This window comes from Papilio polytes, unplaced genomic scaffold (genome assembly GCF_000836215.1).
Source record: "Papilio polytes unplaced genomic scaffold, Ppol_1.0 DF824224.1, whole genome shotgun sequence".
Classification (NCBI taxonomy): domain Eukaryota; kingdom Metazoa; phylum Arthropoda; class Insecta; order Lepidoptera; family Papilionidae; genus Papilio; species Papilio polytes.
In genome coordinates, this window is record NW_013524980.1 from 104986 (window position 1) to 130510 (window position 25525).

Below are 25525 nucleotides of genomic sequence, written 5' to 3' on the forward strand. Positions count from 1 at the left end.
ATGGTGACAGTATCAAGACAAGCATCATTCATTGCGCTAATGGGACCACACCTTTGACAAACTTCGAATGCTATGTGAATACTGCTAGCGTATTTTAACCTGTGGATTTTATCTGCAAACTAGCTTTTGAATTATTATAGAAATGAATATTTTGCTTACATCACACTGATTGCTATGCGATTTTGCATAAATATTACATGCACACCTTAGTAAACTTCAATTAAAATAATGTAAGGAATGTTATGCTTCCATTTGAAACTATTTAGTCAAATGCAATGCAATGCAAAATTTAAAATTTTATTTGTCTCCTCACTAGCTGATTTTTTACATGGCCATCTACTCAACAGGGCTCCCACGTCGTACTGAATGTCAGCTTGCACACGTTTTCTTTACGTACATATGTACTATCTAAAAATAACATCTTATCTGCGATCGATATAGGTCGCATGTAAATCTTAAATCATTAGAATTTCAAGTTCTTTGCTATCAAATTTAAGATAAACATATCTCGAATATTTATCTGTGACAAAATCCATGTGATTTTATACATCTGATCAAATCTTGAAATGATACATGAAAAGATTAGTTCATTGACATTTTGTGTCGTATGTTTGTTCGTCATCATGTATTACATATTTATTACGTCTCTTTTTGTTATTTCCTTCTTTGTAAGTTTTATATCAATTCAGAAACAAAATGCAAAGAGTTATTTGTACCACTGACGGTCGTTTCTATTTCTCCGAATCGACAAGTAAAGGCTTTAGTAAAGATCCATGAAACGTTTGGATTATTTTTTGTGTTTTCACAGAGAATTAGATGGGAGATTGAACGTTATTATTTATCAAGTGTTAGTATTTCCGAAATTCAATGTAGTTTAATTTTTATAAAAGTTTCATCGTGAAATTGTGTGTAAAATGATTTATTACTAGCAGCCGTACTCCAGCTATATTAGTAGTGTCACACATTACATGAATTGAATAGCATAAATACTGGTCATCGGCCCGAGCTATCTTCAAGTATTCGTTAAGACTTTTCTATTTACGATAAATAATAACCTAGTTTACACAGAATCGGTTATTAACTCTTACTTCCAATGTCGATGACCGCCAAACAACCAAAACTATTATCTTTTATCTTCCCAAACAAGTATTTTTTGAGACGAGAGTCGCATCTTGACAGGGAATTTACTCTTAACTTGACATGATTGACTTTCGATATGTCAGAAATGTAGCTCCTAATTTCCAGGAAACGAAAACAATAACATTTCTCCGATAATATTTCGTTCATAATTACATCTGAGGTGATTATTTTCTTTTGTATTTATTGTATGTTAAAATTTAGGAGTAATTTGTATCTAGTAATCCATTGGCGCCGTAGCAACATTATATAACATTAACTGTCGATATTAGGACGACTAATGAGCGGTTTCCCAAGTGCATTTATGTATTCTTTAGTGTTTTTGATTCGATAACTTCACGCAATGGGTGAAATTACTCCGTGAAAACTTCTTTCAATCTATCACTAACGAATCATTTGGTAATGATAAAATCAATGTAAACTTCAGCAACCCAGAATAAATGACGTTTAGTTGCAGAATTATTTCGTTAGATATAGTTTTTGGTGTTTTAGTAACTTTAAACTTTCCTATTAACGCTACATGTAATCTGACTCCTATAAAAATGTTTAAAATCTATGCGTTTTATGCAGTAAATGTAGTCTTGTTAGTGTTAACGATTAAAGAAGTATACAGTTATACTTTGTGTTTCTCGCGCGTTATTTACTAGTTGTAATATTTCCTGTTTGTTACTTTATTTTCTGTTTGTTGGTCTCATAGCCATCGGTTATTGCATTAGCAGTTAATGTCACCACGACAGTTAACCTCGATACAGAACCATCCCACATGCAGCTTTCAATAAAATTGTACATTATTACATCATTGTACAAGAATAAAGCATATAAACTACTAGTGATTTTTGCAACTTTACAACAATTACCATGTAATCTGTTTTTCACCTCATAGTTACTATTTAATAACAATAAATAACTATTAAGCTGAATCAAATAATCTTTTACACGTATCGTAAGGTAGGGAAGGGTTAAAATTTTCTTTAGTCATAAAGTGTGTTTTGCTAAAGATGAACGGAATACAAACAACATTAAGTTATCTAATGTAGCCATTTGTAGATACTTAAAACATCAGTTTTTATCACCAGTATATTTAGTATTATTTACTTTGCAACATATTAACACCGTATTTGAATGAATATTTTACAATATGAGAAATATTGAAACAAAATACGATCCGTGAAAAAAATTTTTTTTTTTGCATTTTTTACTGCTTTTTGAGGTTAAATGGTAATTTTGAATAACTATAATTAATTAGTATACCATAATTACGGACTTTGTGGTATAACGAACATTAAACGTAATTTAAAAACCTAATAAAGATAACTACCTACGTACCATTTTTAAACAGAGTGACAATAATAAGCGCCATAAGACCTCTATAATTTTATTACTCTGTGTCATATCTGAAATCAAATATTTAGATAATTTACCTTGTTGATGTTTGCACAAATGTCTTACTAGAATTACAAGGAGGAATTACTTTGGGAGGAACCAGGTTTAAACTAATACTAATGCAATTATGTGAGTTCAATATTGATATTAGAAATAAAAAAATTACGCAGTTGTATACAGAGATCACAATTATTTATTCTTATTAACTAACCTTTCTTTCATCACTAATAACATTAGTGGATTAAGGATCTCCGTGCGTTTTCCCTGAATGAATTCCTGGTCAAACCACTTCCATTGATGCGGGAGGTTTTACAAACCTTAATATTTTGGCTTTATTTGTTTAACAACCCTGCTTGGTCGCGAAATTAAATAAACAATAATTAACTTTACTACAAACGCCGATATTATACTTATAGTAAAACGAAGACAATTAAGCAGAAAATATAAAATTAAGAAACTTAAATAAACTATCTGGCGTACTTATTTTTTCTTTCCTTCAACGTAAGAAATTCGGGTAAATTATGTACTCGTACGTATGAAATTAGAAAAAATCTAAAATCACAACAAGTCAAGTGCTCAAACCCCTGAGCCGCCGACGGCGACGCTTCAAATGCTTATTTTTGATATTTGTGTAACTTTTACAATTATTCTATTTTAATACTAAATATTCATAATAAGATGTTCAAATGCAACGAAGTGAATTTCTTTGTAACTAAGGTGTAGATATTGTTAGAGTGCAGAGTATGTGAGACAACAGGAGACCGCAATCACAGAACTTCTATCGGAAAAACATCAACCAACTGACCTGACAATTAAATGAAATGAAGATATACGATGTAAAATGTTATCAATGGATAAAACAGAACGGTTTTAATGATCTTATTGGATTGTTTTTATTACATTGAAATTATTTTTAGATGAAGTTATTTGTTTAGAAATTGATTTGTCTAGATTGAACTTCGGCAGAAGTCAAAATTATAATCAAATATAAATTCAACACCCTCAGTTTTAACTGAAGAGTCTAACTGTGCAGTTAATGTGTATCGAGTTTAACAGCTGCACTTTTAGTCAATTAAAGAAATTGACAACACTAAAACCATTAAGGATCTAAGCTTTAAAGAAATGGACTAGATACGATCATGTTGTTGATTTTTTCTTTGTTAAGTTACCATTTATTAATTGTCCTTGTAAAGCCTTCAGAATATCCGTATATTTATATTCAAATCTAGCTTCTACCCGCTACAGCGTTAGCGCGGAATTAAAAAAAAAAGGGAGTAAGCCGCATGTGTATTCTTTTACATAATGATCTACAAGTACGTATGGGCCATATTTTATCGAGATCCGTTGAGCCTTGTTGAAGAAACATTATAACAAATAACCATTCATCCATCCATCTAAACTTTCGTGTTTATAATTAATATTACTTCCTATTACTTACTTACTAATGTAAGTTAGTAAGATCTACACAAAAAGTCTTCCTGGACAACCATAAACGGTCTTTGAGTTTGACCTTATGTTATGATCATTTAATTGTACTGATTTATAGGAATTACAACGATATAATCAGGACTTATATCGGGGGTCAGTAATAAGGAAGTTATTATTTAACCAATGTGTGACGTTGATGTTAAATTGTGATATCCGACTGTTTACAAATGTATAAAAATCTTACGTTTTTAATGCAATAATCTGGCAATATATAAAGTGACGTCACGGCTATCCCATGTGCGTTATCAGCTGTATTATGTTAATTTATTGTACATATTTACTCACCGTGTTTATGTTGACGTAAACATACCTCACACGTACGAGTACGTACATTGTTCCTATTGTGTAAAAATAGATTGCTATTCTGATCAGAATATATTAAGGACAAAGGGGACTTTTTTTAAATAAATTCGCAAATTAAATGGATTGAGCGAAGTTAAGTTGTTACAAAAAGTATTTTATAGTTTGTCTAAATAAGATTGATTAGATTGATAAATTACGCACATGAAGTTTCGAATTAAATTTATAAGATTTAAAATGCCATACTTAATAGACGGTTATCATAGTGAAGAAACAAACACACATAGTGAACTATGAGCTATCGATATTCGGTTAAATTTATCGAACTAAATTAAAATTATTGTTTATTAATTACTTTAGGGAACAATTAATTAATATAGTGTAACGCATATAGTGTGACAATAATAATAGGGTAATCTAATTCGATTATTTACAACTGTACTAATAATAAATATTAACTTTCATTCTTTGTTTTAGTTTTGTAGGTCATTATTGATTTGAGAAAACAGTGTTTTTTATCTGAATCCATAAGTTATAACTATGAAATTATCGATTCTAACTTCTATGAGAGTAACAATCAAAAATCGAAAAGATTCATACCCGATTTTACACAACCCATCCCTACTAAATTGTACAATAACACACTGTAGAGTTTTAGTGTAGTAATTTAAAATGTTCTTACATCATTGGTTTGATGCGGGTCACGTATTGTGTATTAAGACTGTAAAATGGGAAGTAATTAGGCAAACTACGAGTTTATGGTCTAACCAACAAACATCTTATCTTGTACAAATCTATATTACTGGTTTATAAAATTTAACTATACGCCACTTGCAATATTTGTCAATGAATTAAGATATCTTACGTCAAAATTGTGATTGTGCTTTTATCTTTCCATTAATTCTGATATTAGCAATATTCGAATAATTGCGATATTTGCGTTTAATAGTGATTGTGGGATAAACCTATTACTTTGTAATTGTGTTGCGTATAATTTATTAAACTCAAAGGGTTGCTAATTTATTGTGTAAAGCGATACTCGATTCAAACATAATATGCAATATACAAAAACTCGTACAATGTTTAGGAAATAGTATGCCAGAGCCACGTAGCATTAAAGATGAAGATGAATATCAAAAACTAAACGCCAGAAGTTAAAAACATGTTCTAAACATTTAAAAAAAAATTAAAAACGTTTTCGCACGTTATTTTTCGTCAATGGAAACTGTCATTTAGATCCAGCTGGCGGTACTCTCTCTGCTCAGATTTATACACTTAAAAAAGATTAATTTTATCTTATCTACTATTACAATTGTCTTCTAACGTCCGATGATTGAAACTTCAAGGATACAATTAAGGTAGGCGCCAGTTAAAAATGTGATTGATAAAATGTGACTAGATATAGATCACACTTAAGATTGCGAATAACAACCGTCAGCGGCAACTATCAATTGATACAATCAATACATAATTTTATCCTGTAAGTTCCTTTTTAAGACATGAAAACAAACCACTCGAGATATTTAAATAAGGTTTGAGTAAATAGGAAATAATGACTACACGGAAGTGTTTTACTACACGCAGTTATTTGTCGAATTATCACATATAATAATAATAATGAGGCAGTCATTTTAGAAACCGCACGCTGTGAGGAGGTTCCTGTCTCTGCAACCCTGACCACTGGTTGCTTAAGTTATCGGATTCCGAAGCCGGTGGTGCTCTATTTTTTATAAAACTTGTTTTTTTTTTTAAATACAAGTCATGTAAAACGTATAATATATAAAATTAGAAATAAATACATATGAAGATTTCATAATAATAATATATTGCTAATATTTATTTGAGTTACGACGAATTTTATAAAAACACATGTACGAGCATATGTTCGAAGAGAAGGAGAAACAAAAAAGTAAACAGCTTTCCTACTTTACGGAAAATAGCTTTTTTCTTATTTCAACATTAACATTACTCTGTTAATAACTTATTACTCTTGCACTTGCATATGTATTTTTTATTTTTTCTTCATATTATATTCCCTTGCCGTGATGTGTGACTTTCTTTTGATTTACTATATTTTTCATTATTATTCTATTATATCATACTTATTATAAATTAAATTTTATAAAAAAAACCTTTAACACCTTAAGTAAAAACCTATCATTGGCTTTACTGTCATATAATACTAGATGTAATATAATTTTATAATTGTACGCAGTTGGATTTTTTTAATAAAAAAAATACACAAATGCGCATCAATCATTATTCCGAACACAGTCTCTACCTAATAAAATCAATTACGGCTTTTCAAGTAATCTTTAAAAACACCAGTAGCACAGGAGTTCAGCACTTGACTTGTAATTTATACATCCTGGGTTTGGTTCTCACCATGTACCAATGTATTTTTAGATTTTCTTATGTACATTTTTCCAACGTTCTTACGATGAAAGAAATCATCGTGATGCGACATGCACATATCTGACAAGAAATTCAAAGATATGGTATGTGCGAAGTAAAACATCCCACACTGCACCAGCATGGTTGACTATGGCCCAGTCAACACTAATTCAGGATAGTCTCTCCGTGGGGATATACATACCATATAGTGAAGTATTAATTATTAGTAATCTTCATATTAAAGCTTATTTTCTTTGATACTTCTCACTCAATCAGAATATTATAAAAAAAAATTTTCAAAAATGTTATATCATCGTTACGGTCATGGAATGGAATAAGTATGTTTAAAAAAAGATTATGTTTTAAAATCTACCGGTATTTTCTACTTTATTTTCTATTCCCGTATATCGATTTGAAGTAACATGATTATCTCCACTTCACAGTAAAAGAACTAAATAAAATAGCAAGGCTTTTGAAAAATAGCTCATTTTAAGAGCGTTTAATGTTATTTATAAATACTACGTACTTCGATAGGTAATTTAATTTTTCTAATGCCAAACTGGTATATGTAGTAAATAACGGCACGTGTACACGTGAAATTTTAATCCCAGATCAAAATCGACATTGATTTATGGTTTATAAGTGTGAATATCTTTATCCAAAGGCAATTCAGATTGCATATCGTAACACGATACGAAATTTTTATATTCCGTCTTGATATTATGTCACATGGATGTTTTACACTCGGTGAAAACAATTTATCGGATACATATTTGACAGTGTAAAAAATAATGTCTTCATAAGATTGATGAAAGGACTTAGGAACATATTTTGGGTATAAATCCCTGATTCTTGTGCTTCAAGGCACCCTTACTCTTATTTTGATGATTCTCTAACTCCGTGTACGCTTGCCTACTCGGGTGATGATTGTTAAAAAATTGCAGAAAACAATTTGTTTTGGATGAACTACGATAAAATAAGAATCTCTATTTATCATATTTTATCATGATGATGATCATCATCATCATCATCATCATCATCATCACAAACGCATCGCGCTGCAGATATAGAAAGTAAAAGCAGGAACCACAAAATCGAAATGTCTATCAGGTGCAAAGTAAGTCCTGAAGGCGATTGCAGTAAGACGATTAGCACGTGAAGTAGGAAAAGAGTCCAATTTTTTAAAACTGATATATTATGTAACAAAAGGTATGAGGATGGCTATACAGAAAGTAGTCCCAATGTTGGAAGAAGTCAAGAAAAAAAATATGATCCGCAAGAATGGATTTAAATTTTTGGACTTTTGCGTATGAAGAATTTGGAAAGTGTAATTTTACCACTAACCCTGTAATACATTAGAAGGTACGCTTTTGATTATAAAATAGGATATAACGCAACAATACGAGTACCCGGGCATATTATAATTTCATGCATCCCTGTTATTTCAGTATTTTATCACACAAAAACAATCTATTACTTACGTTTGTGAGATAACTTTGGGTTTATATTATAAGCTAATAAAATAATAAAAAAAAATATATTTCTATGAATTTTGTATATTTATCTTAGTTTTTATGGCATTTGTACATTCAAATATTTATTAGAACAAAAACTTAAAAACTTACAATTCTACACATAAAATAGTTTTTAATTTGTATTTATTTATACAACACTTTTTCACACATTTAAATAAAACAATATCAAATATAATACTGAACAGTCGCTGTTTCGAAATTTCGTTTTACAATTTTTCGGATTATTCGCTATAGCCTTTATAATTTATTCAAGCTGTATTTAAAAAAAAACGAATGGTATAAGGACAAGGGACATTTCGCTTTTGCATCTGCGATTACAAGAACTTAATTATATTTTATTACTTCAACTCATTTGGAATGATGAGTTTACATGACCAGATGCCTCTCGTTTTTTCTTTTCTAAAAATGGTATTTCGAATAGCTTTTGATTTCTTATTAACTCTTCGGCGTCTTCAAATGTTTGGGGCATATCTCTTCTCGCAGTTTCAGGCAAAATTAAAGCAAGCGCTGCACCCAATCCTGCAAGAGATCCTACTATGACGAGGGGAAGCCATAAGACGTAAGTTTCCAAATACACAATATATGGAGAAATAACAGTAGCTACATAACCACAGATATGGACAATTGATGTGCCTGAACCTCTTACCATCGTTGGCAACATCTCTGCGGCCCACTGTATAGACGTGTTAGTAGCTATGTTCACAAAAAATCTGGCAACTACAGCACATAGGACTGATTGCAAGCCCCCACCAACGAAGGCTGTTGCAAAACTAAATATACAGCACGATGTAAAGGAAATAATAGTTAGCCACTTTCGGCCTGTCAGATCCAAAACAAAAGCTACTATCACCAACGCAGGGAATTCCGTTAGCGATACTAATGTAAAAGATAAGAAAAAGTCGAATCCTAAACTACCGACGCTTCTAACTAAAGCATCAAAAACAATCATACAACACATGTAAACCATACACATGGTAATAAAAATCTTTCTTAATATAGGCCTTTTAAGTAATTCTAGAGAGCTAACACTCTTTTGTTTTTTCTCACTCTTTACCGATAATTTAAATTCTTCAATAAGTTTCGATGGTATTTCTTTTTTATTGATTTCTCCGATTTTTATGAGTTTGCTTACAGCTTCATCAACTCGTCCTTTTGATAGCAACCATCTCGGGCTCTCAGGAACAATGAATGGTGTAAATATAGCCAATGCCATTGTAGAACTTGTTACCAAGCCAATAATCTTCCAGTGACCGCATGCGAGAGAAATCCAAGGCAATGCACTAACGCCAAGAGTATAGAAAATTGCAAAAGGCAAATTAGCAATAATTGTTCTGTACTTCGGCGCTACAAATTCAAGTACTAGAAGATATATCATCATCATACAGTTATCATAAGACATTCCCATGAAAAATCGGCATATAGAGAACTCTAAGAATGAAGTCGTAAATGTACTGGCTATCCCAGCTACACAGCCAATAACGTTAGCAAACACAGCCGCTGGAACTCTTCCAAATTTATCAGCCACCCATCCAACGACGAAGCCTCCCAGTATACATCCAAGAAAGAATACTGATTGTGCAGTAGCTTGATAACTGTCCCTGTCACATACCCATCCCCAATCACTGGACACAGTTGGATAAGGTATTTCAGACTTGTCGAATTCCCATCCATTTTGACAGGTTTCAGTCGGCCAAGATTCGTTTGGTTTTATTCCGCTTATCAAGACATCACTCCAGTTTGCGGAATAAACTGTGCATTGTGAATAACCGAAACGACCATCTTTATCTGATGGGATAGCCAAGGTCCGGCGGTCATGTTCACTCAAGTTCGCTAACTCTGGAACCCAGCACCAATGATTCTGCGCAGGTTCTGTCATAAAAATTTGCGAGTAATATGAAAATGTACCGAATATGTAGAATGGGAAAGTGGCAAAGAATAGAAACCACTGGTATCGGCCGAACTCCCCAGCTGATGAGAGTAATTGATCGTAGTCCACTTCTCCATTTGAGATGTCATCTGTCTCCGATATATAATTTTTCGATGCCGTTTTCTCACTGACGACTTTATCTTCCATGTTTTTTGATTAATTTGAGACCTAACTTGCTTGTATTTATTTTAAATGCCAACTTTGTTCCTTAAGAACGTTCGTTGTCGAATCTGTCTTCGAACTGTGAAGCGTATGATTAGAATTCTCTTTATATAATTCTCGTCAAATGACGAAAAGATAAAGCTGTACGTTTATTTACGTATCATGGCTTACATTTTGTTTGTACTATCATATACAGAGATTATGAGATTTTTACGAAGAGCAGGGCACAATTCAATATAATAAGGTATGTGTATAGATAAATTCCCCTCATTACTATCAGATGTAAATTCTTTAAAAGAAATATGTAAAATAATTACTTTTGTGTTAAATTTATTTACAGTTATTCATTATCGGCTTTTATCCATTTTCATTACACTTTTAATAGAGATTTTCAGCTTCGTAATAAATGTTATCTACAAAATGTACAATTGAAAAAAAAGCGTTATCATGATAGAATCTATTAAAGGTAATATTCTAAAATTAGTAGATATCTATTTTATACTGAAATAGATCAAACAAACTCTATCTTGCGCAGGTACATAAATATTAATAGTCAAAAAAATGTTAATGGAAAGCAAAACCCTAATTAAAAATATAATGTTGATGCTACTTCTTTGTGGTTTATTGTGGGATACTGTCCGCGTTCGTTTAAAAAATAGTAAGTTGCCTACGTGGCCGTCCAGACTACCTTGTCACACTACAGCTACACTAAATTTCATCAAGATCTGTTTAGCAGTAATGCTACAAACTCTAACAAACATTCTCTATATTCATCCATCTATCTGAATTTACTACGATACATATGGTGTCTTGAGGTGTTGTTGTCCTAACCGTGGGTTTCGCAGCAATAATAATTCCAAAAAACACATCATCATTCCACCATATCCTTTGAACCAAATAGAGCTAACAATATAGTATATAGTGTAACAGGTATTGACAGTGGAAACCAACTATAACAATTGATCTTTTATTTAGTTCTCGTAATGACACCTCGATAACAGAATGAGAAACGCATATTAGGGGCGGAAACAAAAGCTAGGCGTCTTACAAGAACCACTAATGAACTTTTGTTGTTTTCTTGGAGAAAGGATCTCTTAAATCGAATCCTCGGATAAATACTACAACAGCTTTAGCAGCTTTAGCGATGAAATAAAATGTTAAAATTAATGTTTAAAATGCCGTTGGTACACATTTGTAAACAATTAAATTAATAATAAGAAAATTATTTTTGCTACCAATACGTACATCATAAAGTAAAGCAAAGCATTATAATTACTTACGCTAACTATTTATCTATTAAGAAACAAATGCGCACTTGGAGACTGCGTTTTTGCTTTGGTTTCAAGTACATTTTCAGTTGAAATGAGATTCATGATAAGATGTCTGGAAGATAAGGTTCCGAGATGTGAAAATAAAATTCGCTCTCACTTCTGATTATCTGGTTTAAGTACCTACTATTTTTCTATCACAAAGGTTAAAAAACTCAATATCGCACATCATAAAATGATCTAACAAATTTATAATTTGCATAAGAAACTTTGTATAAAATCTATTTGTATATACTTATAAAGTTTAATCATACGTCGTAAAAGATTTTTTTATGTATTAATGGAGTTTGTAAAAGTATAGAAGACTCACCATAAACGTTCAGGATGTTTCAGACTCTCGTATTACGCTGAAGTTTACAAAACGAGCACTGTATTACTTTATTGTGTCGCGGTCGCATTTACTATGGTCATCTAGCGACGCGGAATGGCTGGCAGTCGAGCCATTCAATAGGCATGCGTGTAAACTCCCTAATGACTGGACGAGATTCGCCATAGATTTCCGGACATTCACGAACGGTTTCTTTTTATAAAACCTTATTTTTCCCATGATTCGTAATTTTACTCTGGTATCTAAAACTTAGGTCAATAATTAAAACCAATATCCTTCTTCTAGTCTGTATCGCATTCCTTTAAAAGCAGTAGCTTTAATATTAAATATTCCTTTTAATTGCGTTAGTTAGCAATTTGATTTGGATGGATTGTAATTTGCCTCGCGCGGGAGCGACGAATTTGGGACAATTTTGAAATCGCTTTACGAGAGTAAATGTTTTAGCTGGCGTCTGTAAAGACAATTTGTGTACTAAAAATCACAGTTTCATATTTTAATAGCCGTGATTAATACATGATAAGCTTAATAGATATGTGATAAATAGCTTATTATGTTTACTTCATTAAGCATTGGATTACATCGATAGTCTGAGCTACTTTTATATGAAGTAACATTTTAAAAATACTGTTATGAGTGACAATTATATTTGTACTTTACAACTTGATTTTGATTTCATTTGTAAATTCTGATGATGAAGTCTAACATGCTGCAGACTTTGTAGTCTCATTTCGGTTATTTCTTCCACACAAGCATCGGTTCTGTTTTAAAATCTAACTTTATTTTCAATATTTACGTGTTTGTATTTACGTCTCTTTAATGACTTAAACAGTTTAAATAACAATATGACAAGTTTTATGTTAATGTCGAGGATTTAAAATATTAAGATAATTGACAATATGTGGCTTAAATAATTTACGATTATTTGCTGATAATGTAAGAACGTCATCAGGAAAGATTACTTGATATTTTAATATTCAACCAATAAAATGTTGAAGGCCATTGCCAACAAATTGTAGCAAATTGTTGGTGTTTTAGTCGAATTATTGTTTCTGATGTAACGCTGTTAAAAACGTAGGTACATATGTTTAAAAATAATAAATAACTAATATGATTACGTAGAAGTGTTTTGTCTTTGGTTGAATAGTCTGACGATAAAAGTTTATAGCTAAAAGACTATATTTGTAATATTATCATAAGTAATATCATATTGAAATGATGTCGTTCAATCAGTTAAATAAATCTGTATTAATCAAGAAAATAAAGCATAGTAAAAATACAAAATAAACACGGAGTAAAATGTTTCACTTCCTATTATAAAATCTGAAGTAGAATGATGCGGATCTTAGATTTGAATGCAAAACATTCTAAGGACTTCTTTGAAAAAGTTATTACACTGATATCGTATCTCTATAGACATTTTCCAGACGAAGGTATTTATCAATTTGACATATTCGGGAAATCGATCTTGAATCGTTCAGACACATATGCTAATCTTTGTATAAACCTTCGCTGCTATTTCTAGGAAAAGTTGCCTTGATCGAGATTGCATCGCGGAACAAAACAATAGTTTATTTTAAATTTTACACCTAACTTAATTTTAATTAACGTTTTTTTTTTTATTTATGATGATAGTACAGTATGCAATTGCATTTACTGCCATCTACGAAAGACTGAGATATTAAAACTGTTTATCTGTAGTGTAACCTTACGAGGATAGGCATAGGGGGCGCACTTAGTGCATATATTGGGATCAGAAATCATTTTAAAATAAAAATCATAACTTATACATTTAAAAAAAATTGGTATTTCGCGAAGATAAATTGATTGCGTTACTGATAACGAAAATTATGACGAACTCGCGGGTAACTAGTTAAGTGATAAATTATATGGTCTAGTATTATCGAATGTTAATACAACATATCACTTTTGTTTATTTACAGTCGTAATACTGTACAAAAATAAACCATTTTATGACTTTAAATATAGAAACAAACAAAAATTATACGGAATTTTCAATAAAAAATGAAACAAAATAAAAGATATTCAATATTTTATTTAAATTTAAAGTAAACGCTAAAAATTACAAAAGATCTACCTCAATATGACTAATAAATTAAAATATTTATAAAATATGTTTTGTGGAAGGAAAAACCTACTTTATCACCTACAATATACGAATTAAATCCATGTAAAAGTTAAAAATAATTAGAACGGTGACACAATGAGCGCTTTATCAATATACAACTATACAAACAGTAACATCATTATTCGTGACAACCAGTACAAATGTTTAATATTTCATAATTGTAACTGTAAATATAGACTGGCCGTTACATTATGTCAATACTTTTCAAAGACAATGGACTATGACAAAATGTTTTATGTAAGAGGCAATGAAAACCTACTGTAAGGTACAAATTTGTATGTAGAGCTCCTTTGTACAACATAGCTGTTAAAATTATTAAAAGCGTGCGCAAACCTTTGACTAAACTATCGTATATCCGTTTAATCTCGATTCAATTTTTAATTTTGCAATTAACCGATTAAGAAACAATCGCACAACAGTTGTGCGATAGTTTATACAATTTGTAAGATAAGAGGTATTACATTTCGTAATGAGAGAAGTTACGAAGCAAAAAACTTGAAAACAATTACAAGAAGAGTGTTTACTTTTCTTATGTAGAAATATGTAACAAAATGTTTGTATTGAATTTGTTCATTGATAGTAATCAGTGATAAAATATTTCATTAATAGTACCTCAATGTTATGTACTTTATCAGTAGTCAAACATGTCGTAAATGATTTCGGGTAAATTAATAAAACAAATTGAGAGCAATGAAATTAATCCAACGAACATTAAAAATATAAGAAGCCAACAGCAATTTGTTCGCTTTTTTTTAGGACCGTGTTTTTTACAAATCATTGAGAACCTTGTCTTTTTTGCCGTGCATCTGTAAATAAATGTCTTATTAACAAATTTGTAATCGGCTAGATATGACTTTAATTAAAGAGTGAGAGTGAGTGAGAAATGTTAAATTCTTTAGATGACCTTACCGATATGTTTACTTTTTTGATATAAGGTGACGAACAGGCGGCCACCAGAATTCGCCAAAATAACAAAGCGATTGCTGGCGAAAGGTTCAACAGTGCAGTTTCGTCTTTATATTTCAAATAAACATTCACGTGTAATTAAGGCGTGATTAAGTATGTTTCTCAGTGTGTGCTATCAGATAATTGTAGTTAAAATTAACAACTTGAGGTTAATGAGTAACTAAGGCTTACATTGTTGGTACAAATGAGCAAGACCTTCCAATTCCAAGAGGCATAAGTATTGCGGTTTCTTTTGGCAACAGAGTCAACTCCAGTTCAATAGAGCCCTATAAAATAATATTAAATAAAAAAGCCCTCCTTACTACGCTTATAAAGCTGATAAAAAAGCGTATCGAATGAAATATATTCATATATATGTAATCATTCTGTCAGGATGGTAAAATGGTAAATGTTCGTAAAATGTAAAAAAAATACAAAAACAAAAAAAAACGCAAAAATGGTACTAACGGCAGGTTTGTCGTTTCCAGTATTTCTATCAATAAGCTTCAAAGGCCACCATGCTCGTAATGTATGCAACGAAAAGAGGCTAATTTTCTTGCCTTTGTCCATCGTATCCAAAGTACACATTTGTGCAAGATTTACTCCACGCGGCATGCAATTCAAATTCAGGTGAAGGGAACCTAAACATATAAATATAATTAAGACATAAACAGCTCATAACACCTAAGATTAGTCTACATAAACACATTGATTACAGTTAAGGACTTTGATATCCTACTCATTTTGGCAATGCTTGTGAAGTAGGATATTCTATCCTATGTCAGAAACGTATTTAAATTCATACTACACTACTTACCTAATTCATTGCCCAAAAAATCATCAGACGTTGTCATTTCACCGTCCAACACGTGTACAATCAAGACTGGCGGGATACGCTCCTCAACTTCATTGAATGGTCCCTTTTCCTTTATAACTAACTGAAAACAAACAGTAATTTACTGCTAACATAAACAAGTCATTGACATCATAAGGGGAAGCGATACCTGCAACCACTCCTTATGGATGAGTAGTATAAATATTTTTTTTACAAGGACTAAACTAATTCTAGGATTCCACACGATGTGGTCATAAATGCTTTATGCAGGAATCAAGATGGTGACCATAAATGGGGTCATAAATGTTTTATGTAGGAATCAAGTTTCTTAATCGTATCATGGAATTCCATAATATGTACTTCGTAAAGTGCTTAAATTATTACTGAACCATACCTTTCCTTCGGCGTGTTGGTACTGAAAGTTGAATATCATACGCCAGTTGAAGTTGCATACACCACTCTGATAGTATGAGTGGACATCTGTATGTTGAACTTGTTCTACTGAACCGATCCAGCTGCAATATTATGCCGTTAATGTTTTTATACAATTAAAGTAGATATGAGATAAGTCACTTAATATTGATAAATATAGTACAAAATCAGGGTACAAGTGTTAAGGGGAATTTACAAAATTTAATCTATAAGGAAATCTTAGGTTTCTCGTAGAAGGAATTTTTAACTCACGCTCTCACGTATATATCAGTTGATCTTTTCTTTTCATTGTCATAAAACTTCAAGTCATTAACATTTAAAATAACAGCTCTCAATTCAAAGTCTTCAATTTTCCTTGGAGTTATATCTATTGGACTTGGAATACTTAAATTCGAGTCCAGGGGAAAGATGTCTATCCACATTTGTAACTTTCCCTAGAAAATTATATAAACTTTGATAAACTGGTTTAAAAATCTACAAAAAAACTTACTTATAATTTCACCTCAGTATTCGTTTGTAAAGAAAACTATATGCCACAATCAAAGTAATTAAGTGAAACTGATGATAAACATTTAATATTATTCTTCATAACGCTGAATGCAGCAACAAATCATGTTTACTTTTGATTAGTAATTATTTAGTTATATAATACCATTTCAAATCCCGGCTTTGAAGTATTGAATAGAGTTCTTGTTTCCACGTGTTCCGGGACCAACTGATATCCACAAATAGGCAAAGTATGCCAGTTGTGCAGCAGTGTTAGACAGATGTTCTCTTTGCGTTCCACTGGTGATGCATAAACCTTCTCTGTAGCAATTAAACTGGTACAATTAATTTTAGAGAAAGTATTCAATTGTTAAACGATTCCAATCATGTACTCGCTAAACCTACCACTGGAGTCATAATAGCAAAATGTATTATTGTGAATATCACAATGAAGTAATAGAACTGTTTATAAGATTGACAAGACCGACATACGTACCTCTTTCATTGTCTCTATATTCGACCCCATTCACAAGAACTGTGGTTGCATCAGGATAAACTGGTGATGGTATATAGTTCTTTTGGCACAAATCTTCTAGTATAGCCGAAGGTTTGACGCAATCACGCCACTTATTTGGCCCCATTCTAGAGTCAGATTTAGTATTAAAGAAATGATCGAGAAATGACTTTCAAATATGTATAATTTTGCTGACTTACACATTATACTCCAATGATAGACCAACTCGTGCTCTATGTTTTGTAAAGACTCGATCTTCTAAATCGATTTGTGTTGAGCCGATCATCTCGTCAGATTGGTTTTCATCGTAATCATAGAGTGCTACAGTCAAAAGATAGTCTTCTGGAAGGGTGCAACTAAATTCAATCATTCTGTAAAAAAAATTAAGCATCGTTAACTTTATTAGGATATTACTCGTATCTTATGCCCAATTGGTCACTGTTTTAATAAATTCTAACTGCCGTTCTACAATTAGTTAAATAAAATGGAATGCTATTTTTATAACTAGTTCATAAAAAAGGATTTTATGCGTTTAGTGGAGTTATACGTTATAATTACAATAGTTACTTACTTCCCGAAAATAGGATTTAGTGTTCTAGGTATATGATCATTCCGATCTCCGACATGCTTGTTGCCATAAGTCAATACGATGTAAGGGTTAGTTTTACCAGTGAAATCCTTTGATATCAAGTTAAAAGCTTTCACCAAATAAACTCGTACTAAAAACGTTGCCGCTTCATTATTTGGATGGTCATTAAAATAACTGAAACAGAGTAACTTATATTCAAACTTAAATAACTACAGAAATGTTGACGACATAAAGAACAAAAGTGTTTACAACTCTACCAGCGCATGTTTTTAAATTTGTTGTTAGAGCTTAAACATTCTAAGATATATGATGTTACTAGTAATTATAATATTACCCTTTATTTAATTCTACACCATACGGACTGACGGCCACAGTTGTTGAAGGTGGTGGCCATTTGTATATTGCAATGCCAGCTTTAAGATAACCACAGTGTAGTTGTTCATCCTTCTCTGGAATTCCTGTTTTGTTACCATTGTACAGTTTGAGAGTTGAACACCAGTCTTTGAATTTAGAGAATCCTGATTGTAGCTCTAGCTCCGAATCGTATATCTAAATGAGAATGAAATCACTTATGTTAAAAACAATAATTGTATTACCAATACGTCTATCACACTGACATGATGCCGGTTACTCTAAAAACTTTAGAATATTAATTGACTTAAAACAGGTACACTTATAATAACATGTTACTTACTAAACGACTTTACGTATAGTTGTCTAAAACAATTATCTACTGAAATCTTCTGTTTATTTGTATGGTAATGCATACAATTAGAACAATGAGTTTATTAATAACATAAGTGTTGTATCTATTTACGTAATATTAAGAACTAGTAAATACGTACAGTGATTTTATCTCCCGCATTTACTTTATCTTCACCGATACCTTCCTAAAAATAAACTGTTATAATTAGTATTAATTACTCAAGGTTCTCAAGAACTTGTAAAGGTGTCGTGATGTAAAAGTTTATTAGACTTTAATCAGTCAGTTGATCAAATTGGAAGAAACCAATGCAAAAAATTATTGCGTTAGAGCTGTGACATTCGGCAGAAGACTACTCTTATTCCTTACGTGCATAATCAAATAAATGGTTGACCTGTTGTGAGTATAAATATCTCATCCACCAGTCCTTATGTTCTGTGGATGGTACTTCTTTCACAGCGTTCTTCTCTTTACTAGTAAACATTGGTAATAGTGTATATTCTTCTTCGTCCGGTTCCCTCCTACTAAATAATCTGCCCCATTTTCTCGGTTTGACGTGCGCCTTAACAGGTATTGCAATGTTACTAAATGTTTCGATGCTTTCCTTTATCATTGGACCACTCTTTCTAATGTACAAAGATTGTCTCACTGGAAAAAATAGTACATATCAAAATGTAGCTATAAAAAAAATCCTTTAAATACGGTGCTATTTTTTAGGGTATTGCGGCATTTGCAGCGTAGCCGCTACACATACCTTCAGTAAAACTGGAAGACATTATAGATGCCCTTCTCAACGACGCTTCTCTTTCGTCTTGAGGTAACCAGTTTACATAATACTTCATTGGGTTTCGCACAACATATGTGCCGAAGAATAGAGTTCTACCAAAGGTACTGCTGTCGTACAATCGGATGTTAAGAGGTGGATAGTGAGTATCGTCTAGTGGTGCTTCGAAAGTATGCGAGCATCTGCCGTTAGGAAAATTACAACTATTCCTCTTGTCTAGTATTATATCAGATTTCAGTGTAAGATCCTCAATCTCAAGGACAACACATGGTTTTCTAGTAACAGTTACGTCTCTCAGTCCCCACCAGTATATGTCAACCCTAAAAACATAAAATGCAATGCGCAAATAAGGCCACTTTTTTAACAAAATGACTTATTGGAAAAGAGACTTAAAGAGTTTACTGTACTTGTATGTGCTATATTTTGGGATAAGGGTATTTGGCAAAGGTTCTATAGCGTCGACGTTATCGAAATCTCGAACACCAGATGCAAAGAAAGTTTCTTCGATAGGGCTGTACGTTGTTGACTTTAATAACTTTTCCGGAACCTGAAAAATGCAACCATATTTTAGTTAACTTTTGTCTTTGTTAGAATACTGAAAAATTATTTTTAAACACAACGTGTAAAAAGAATTTTAACTATGATCAACGCCACCTATCGTGAAGAATAAAACCTAACACAAGACTATGAACTGTAATGAATAATTTAGCTTGCCTTGTTTGCTGCTCCTACCTATAGATGGCGCTAAAATAATTTATTTAAAAAATTGCAGTACTTTATTATAAAATATCTGTTTCATGCACTTTTTCTAGAATTATTACGGTTACCTGCAACACTTGTACTGACATCAGAACTTGTCCAGTCACCTCTGCACCAATGGCCATGTTGTACCATCTGAGTTTCGGAGCGTATTCATAGTCTGCTCTGTCGTCAACTACAGGCGTCAGTTCGAAGCGGCCAATCAATTCATTTTTGTCCTACATTCAGTATTGTAACCTTACTAATATTATAAATGTGAAAATTTAGATGGCAGGGTATCCATCCTTCCATCTAAAGTTCTGAAAATCCGGATGTTTAGGCTTAACGGATCTCACTGAAATTTGGTACAGATGTAGAATGTTCATATACACTTTGGAAGAACATATAGACTATCGATTATGCTTGTTTTTTTATTCCGCGCGAACGGAGTCGCGGGCAAAGGTAGTCTTACTATAATAAAATTAAACTTCTCTTTTCTTCTCTCTCGCAGATTTAAAAATTCTATTTCTTACACAATGATAATCTAGCGCTTTTTAATAGCAAAAGAATTTTTGAAATCGGATTAGTAGTTTTTGATTTTAATCTTTCTTTGATATTTCTTGATCTTTGTAATAGTACTTGGCATAGATGTAGAAATAAAAACTTTCATTTGCTACGTATTTGGTGGCCTCATCCTTATCGATAACGAAGCGGAGATAGCGGTTGCAGGAGAAACTGTCGATGGCTAGACAACAAATAAATGGAAACAACAACGCTGCGAAGTTTAACAATGTTAAAACTCGTAACGAAACTAACTACGAACGAACACGTATTGTGATCCCGACGACTGGATATTCCGATGAATATGTCGTGTGGATAAACCACAAAAAACATGTTACTAAAAATGTAACTTCTGAATAACGAACCTCCTAACTATTAACTACGCGGTAACAATCCTAAGGATTTTTCGCAACGCAGAAAAATTATTTCTGCATGCAAAGTTATTTTGGAACGTTGTTAGAGAACTGAATATTTAAATATTCAGCATTTGTATTATTAAGTCACATAATCTGTATCGATAGATTCTTTGACAAAGGAATTTCAAAAAACGAAGAGAAAATTTAATAAGGTTCACTGGAGACAACGTTATTAAAATAAGTCCACTTTTCTGTCCCAATCGGCGTAGACTGAAATCGATATTTTGTTTATCAAAGGGCTTTCAAATGTTTCGAAAGCATCGCAATTTACAAACCTTCGGGTTTCGTGTAGAATTAACAATATGTATTGTTTTATTCATCATTATATCATATCTATTAACAAGATTGTAAGGAACTTGTATTACCTAAGGCCTTAATTACTTTGATTTATTTAAGTAACTACTTAGTTGTATTGTTTAATACAATTTTAAAATAAGAAAAGCAAATAATCTAATGATAAATACCTCGACATCGCAATTATTCACTTCTACCAGAACAGTAGGTGGACTAATATTAAGTCTATGAGAATTTGCAAACTGAATCCTGTGTATCCTGAGCACCTGATTCCATACAGGTGTCGTAGTCTTCTCTCGAACCTGAATTAAAAATTCTAGGCTACTATTTCTAAATTTTCCTTAGATTCACTTTAATTAAAGAGACTACAATATATGTAAACAGCTGTTCCCGTGCGACTTCATCCGCATGAAATTAAGAAAATGTTGTTATATTGTTTACATGTGTCAAATTATCAATTACAAATGTCAAAATGACATGACATGATGACAACCTTGCTTCCTTGATGTTGGCAGCAACTTATGGTCTCTTTCCCACATTAGGGTTTTTAACCAAATTATTTACCCCTTAAGTTTAATGGCGATAAAAAATATAGCCTAAAGCTTGACGCAAATGTAGGACTTTGTATTAAAAAAAGAATTATTCAAAAATATGCTGTAATTTCTTGCATCTTAGGCAACAAAGAAGTGTGTGTTTACGCTTTATTACAATAAGTATTCATATAGATAAAATAAATGTCACTGAAGTCAATTTTCATAGTAACATTTTAGCTATATAACAATTAACATAAAACATTTGTTATGTTTTAACTATCGCAGTGTTTCAATTCACTTTTTTTAAATTGTACTTTAGTTTAGTAATGTATTACATATAAAATAATTAATTTGAATTAACTACATCGAATTCGCTTATGACCTGTGAGTAGAAACAATATAAACCTACCTGAGTTTCCTTAACGGAATTCATAAAGTTGATTCGCAGAAAAGGATGGGTAGGTGTGCTATCGTTTGCTTCATTTATTTTAGCGCGGTACACAAAGGCGCGACACTCAACCATCTAAAATATAAAACTATTAAATTTGCTGCAATTCTCTTTGAGGAACGCGGTACTGAATACAAGTATCTATTTGAATAAGGGGCTCTAGACTGGGATTACTTCAGGCCGAAGTACCAAATGCTTTAAGTAGTTAACACTCATTCTACGAACAGTTTTCAGTTGCTATCAAACCTGAGTCAGCACGTAAGCTGCTTTAAGCTGTTGAATTGACTTCTTGAGTTTCTTGCAATTCAAGTATGATTGCCTTAATATATTTGACTATAAATGCAAATACTACAAATTACATTCGATGATAAAATTCGTATGTAAATTATACAAATACTTAAGTTGTTATCATATAATTTAAGTTGTCTCTTTAACAAGTCGCGTCCTAAAATCGCTTTAAAATTTGAAGTAAAACTTATTAATAGGAGCTTACCATAGTGGACGCTCTCACACACATGTCGTGATCCTTAATTCTTACTTTGTAACCTTGTGGCATAAAGTTATCAAACGATGACTTGTCTCGAAATGTTCCCATCCACGTAATCAGTTCCAATTTGGCCGCTATACAGTAGCAACTGCTTGGCAATGTATTTATATGTCTTGGACATTTCAAAGGCTTAAAAAAGTAAAACAACGGTAAATGTCGTACAAGAAATTTAAATTTAACACAACTAAAATTCATTCTAAAATTAAAATATAGTTAGTAAGATAATTTAAAAAAATATTTTTAAACAATTTATGAGACACACTGCATTTATATTATTTAAATACAAAGTGCATGCTCAACTCCTTTAAATAATGTATTAAAAATGTTAGAATGTTTATTAAGATTTTGTTTACCTTTAAATAAATTGTTTGTATTTTACCGCAATGCTTGCCACTTTGCTCTGGTATTGGCGAGTAGATAATATCTGCGGGGGATATTTTGGCAAAACCTACCCTATTCCCACCGTTCAATAACCAAATAACAAGATCTGGCCACCCTTCAGAAGTCTGCCAAATAAAAATAACATTGAATGAATATCTTTTGTTCTAAATTAATTTTGCCCCAAAAATTGGCACTACCTAAAAAGACATATTAAAAAAAGTTTTTTTTTAACATACCTTGCACATTAGATTTTTCATACTTTGCCCCAAAGTTTTCGTCTCCGTTAACAATATTTTAACGAGTTTCTTTGTTCCAATAAAACTGTCTTTTGGTAATTTATCCATCGAATGTAAAGTTATTTCTGATGCACTTTCTTTCCTTTTCATTAAATTTTTATGAATCTTAATCTTAAATAATAAATGTATTATTAAGTTGAATAAAACGTAATCTATTGAAAAGATACTACTATTAGTAGCATTACACTTAATATATATATAATAAATATGTATCTAGTTACTGTGTCAGTCTGTTTTTGCTGAATATACAGACACTAAATGAGAGAATATCTTGCAACTCAAAATGTAAATCAATACTCAGTAAGGAAACGAGATATCGGCATTAACAATGTGAAGTGAACAGGAATGGTTTAATTAATAATTTCGCTTCAAGGATTTGTTTGATTAAAACATCTACGTAGTAAATAACGAGCTAGATAATTAATATCTAAGAGCTTTTATAAAACTATACTAAGTAATGATTTTAAAATCTTTATATTAAATTAAATGTGCTAGAATTATCAGACTGTAATTGTTGAATTTTTCTAAACTAACCATTTCCTCTTTTTGCAGATCGTTCTGTTTCATATCAAGTTCGGTTCCGCAATGACGTAAGGCGCTTTCTGAGAAGTTTTTCGAAAACGATGGATACTGGATAAACTCCAAGAATTTGACGATACCGGTGGCTGTGTCGTCTATTACTTTACTCAGTTGGTCTAACAGATCCATAGGGCTGGTGTAATCACAACTCTCGAGACGTTCTCCTATATCGCTCGTTGTATTTTCCTGGTAAAAATCTTTGTATTATACGAAATAGTTTAATATTGATTGGTAGTAAAACTGCACGGTATCAATATTGCTAGTAAAAACTAATAATGTTAAAATATGTACCTAAATGGGATGTGATTCATCTGTATAGCTTACCAAATGTTACCTTGTGTAGACGCAGCTCTATACCATCAAACATTTGCAATGCAATTCAAAATACATTACATTATGTTATGTAAGGTAAAATTAGTACAATCGCTAATACCAAAACGGGCAACTTAAATAGCACTATTGACAAACCGTAATCAAAATCTGCGCATAATGTTTGCACGTACCGTTTTGTAATGATATACATTTTACAAGTGCAATAATTTACCCTTCAAATATGTAAAACATAAATATTTGTGTATTTGGAAGCTGAAATAAGGGTGGATGCAATGAGGCTGCCAATATTTAATTTCCCTAGGGAGCAAAATGCATGACTCAGTGGTTGTCGTAGCATATTTACAAATGATGATCTTGGTTTTAATAAGTTCTACTTTATATTGAATTTATTGGCATAATGCAACTATTGAATAGTATCAAGTTGTCGGAGAGATCCTAAATTGACGTTTTATGTCGACTGTAAGTAAAACGGCAAATTCTCCGCGGGTATTGCAGAATCAGTCTGATCTTCTGTAACTTAATGATTTTACAGATTTTAAAGACCATAGTATATTTTATTATTATCATGTTTGGTTCATTATTTGTATTGTTGTATTTTTATATTAATGTCAATTTGTGTGGTTACTCACGATATGCTGTACAATACAATTAATCATGTTGTTTCTAAACATTCTGAATCTGAAGTCTGGTAGCCGGGTAGCTAGTTGTAACACAGGAAAGGCGTTGGGAAATTCCACGTGGCCATAAACTGTAGAACTCTTCGTCACATCAAGATATCCAGTGTAATAAAGCTTTCTGTGTTCTATGTTAAACGAGATTTAAAAGTATCTTTATTAGTAAATACTAATTTATATTCAAATACATATAACTTAAAAACGTCAAGACATACTTATCTCCTCCGTTAGTGTTAAAAACTCTGAAAGATAAGAGTTTTAACGTCAATTACAGTATCGTAGTTATCTTGTATTTTATACTACCGGCAA

The 25525-nt window shown here is 31.8% G+C and overlaps 2 protein-coding genes across 2 annotated transcripts; both read right to left on the reverse strand.

Annotated features, from left to right (window-relative positions):
- Positions 1-8343: 8343 nt before the first annotated feature.
- On the reverse strand, positions 8344-10403 carry LOC106110607 (solute carrier family 22 member 13-like). Its single transcript, XM_013292490.1, has one exon. The coding sequence runs from the start codon at positions 10309-10311 to the stop codon at positions 8581-8583; it is 1731 nt and encodes a 576-aa protein (XP_013147944.1). The 5' UTR covers positions 10312-10403; the 3' UTR covers positions 8344-8580.
- Positions 10404-14086: 3683 nt separating this feature from the next.
- LOC106110602 (otoferlin) lies at positions 14087-25458 on the reverse strand (the record flags this gene model as incomplete). Its single annotated transcript, XM_013292485.1, has 24 exons — positions 14087-14934; positions 15266-15360; positions 15542-15714; positions 15891-16011; positions 16303-16423; positions 16593-16774; positions 16993-17147; positions 17323-17468; positions 17541-17711; positions 17912-18103; positions 18264-18478; positions 18775-18819; positions 19027-19280; positions 19387-19736; positions 19824-19963; positions 20244-20393; positions 21596-21727; positions 22368-22481; positions 22900-23082; positions 23307-23459; positions 23571-23741; positions 24165-24395; positions 25172-25344; positions 25432-25458. Coding segments are annotated over 24 exons (3869 nt in total), but the record flags the coding sequence as incomplete, so codon positions are not given.
- Between the last annotated feature and the right edge of the window lie 67 nt (positions 25459-25525).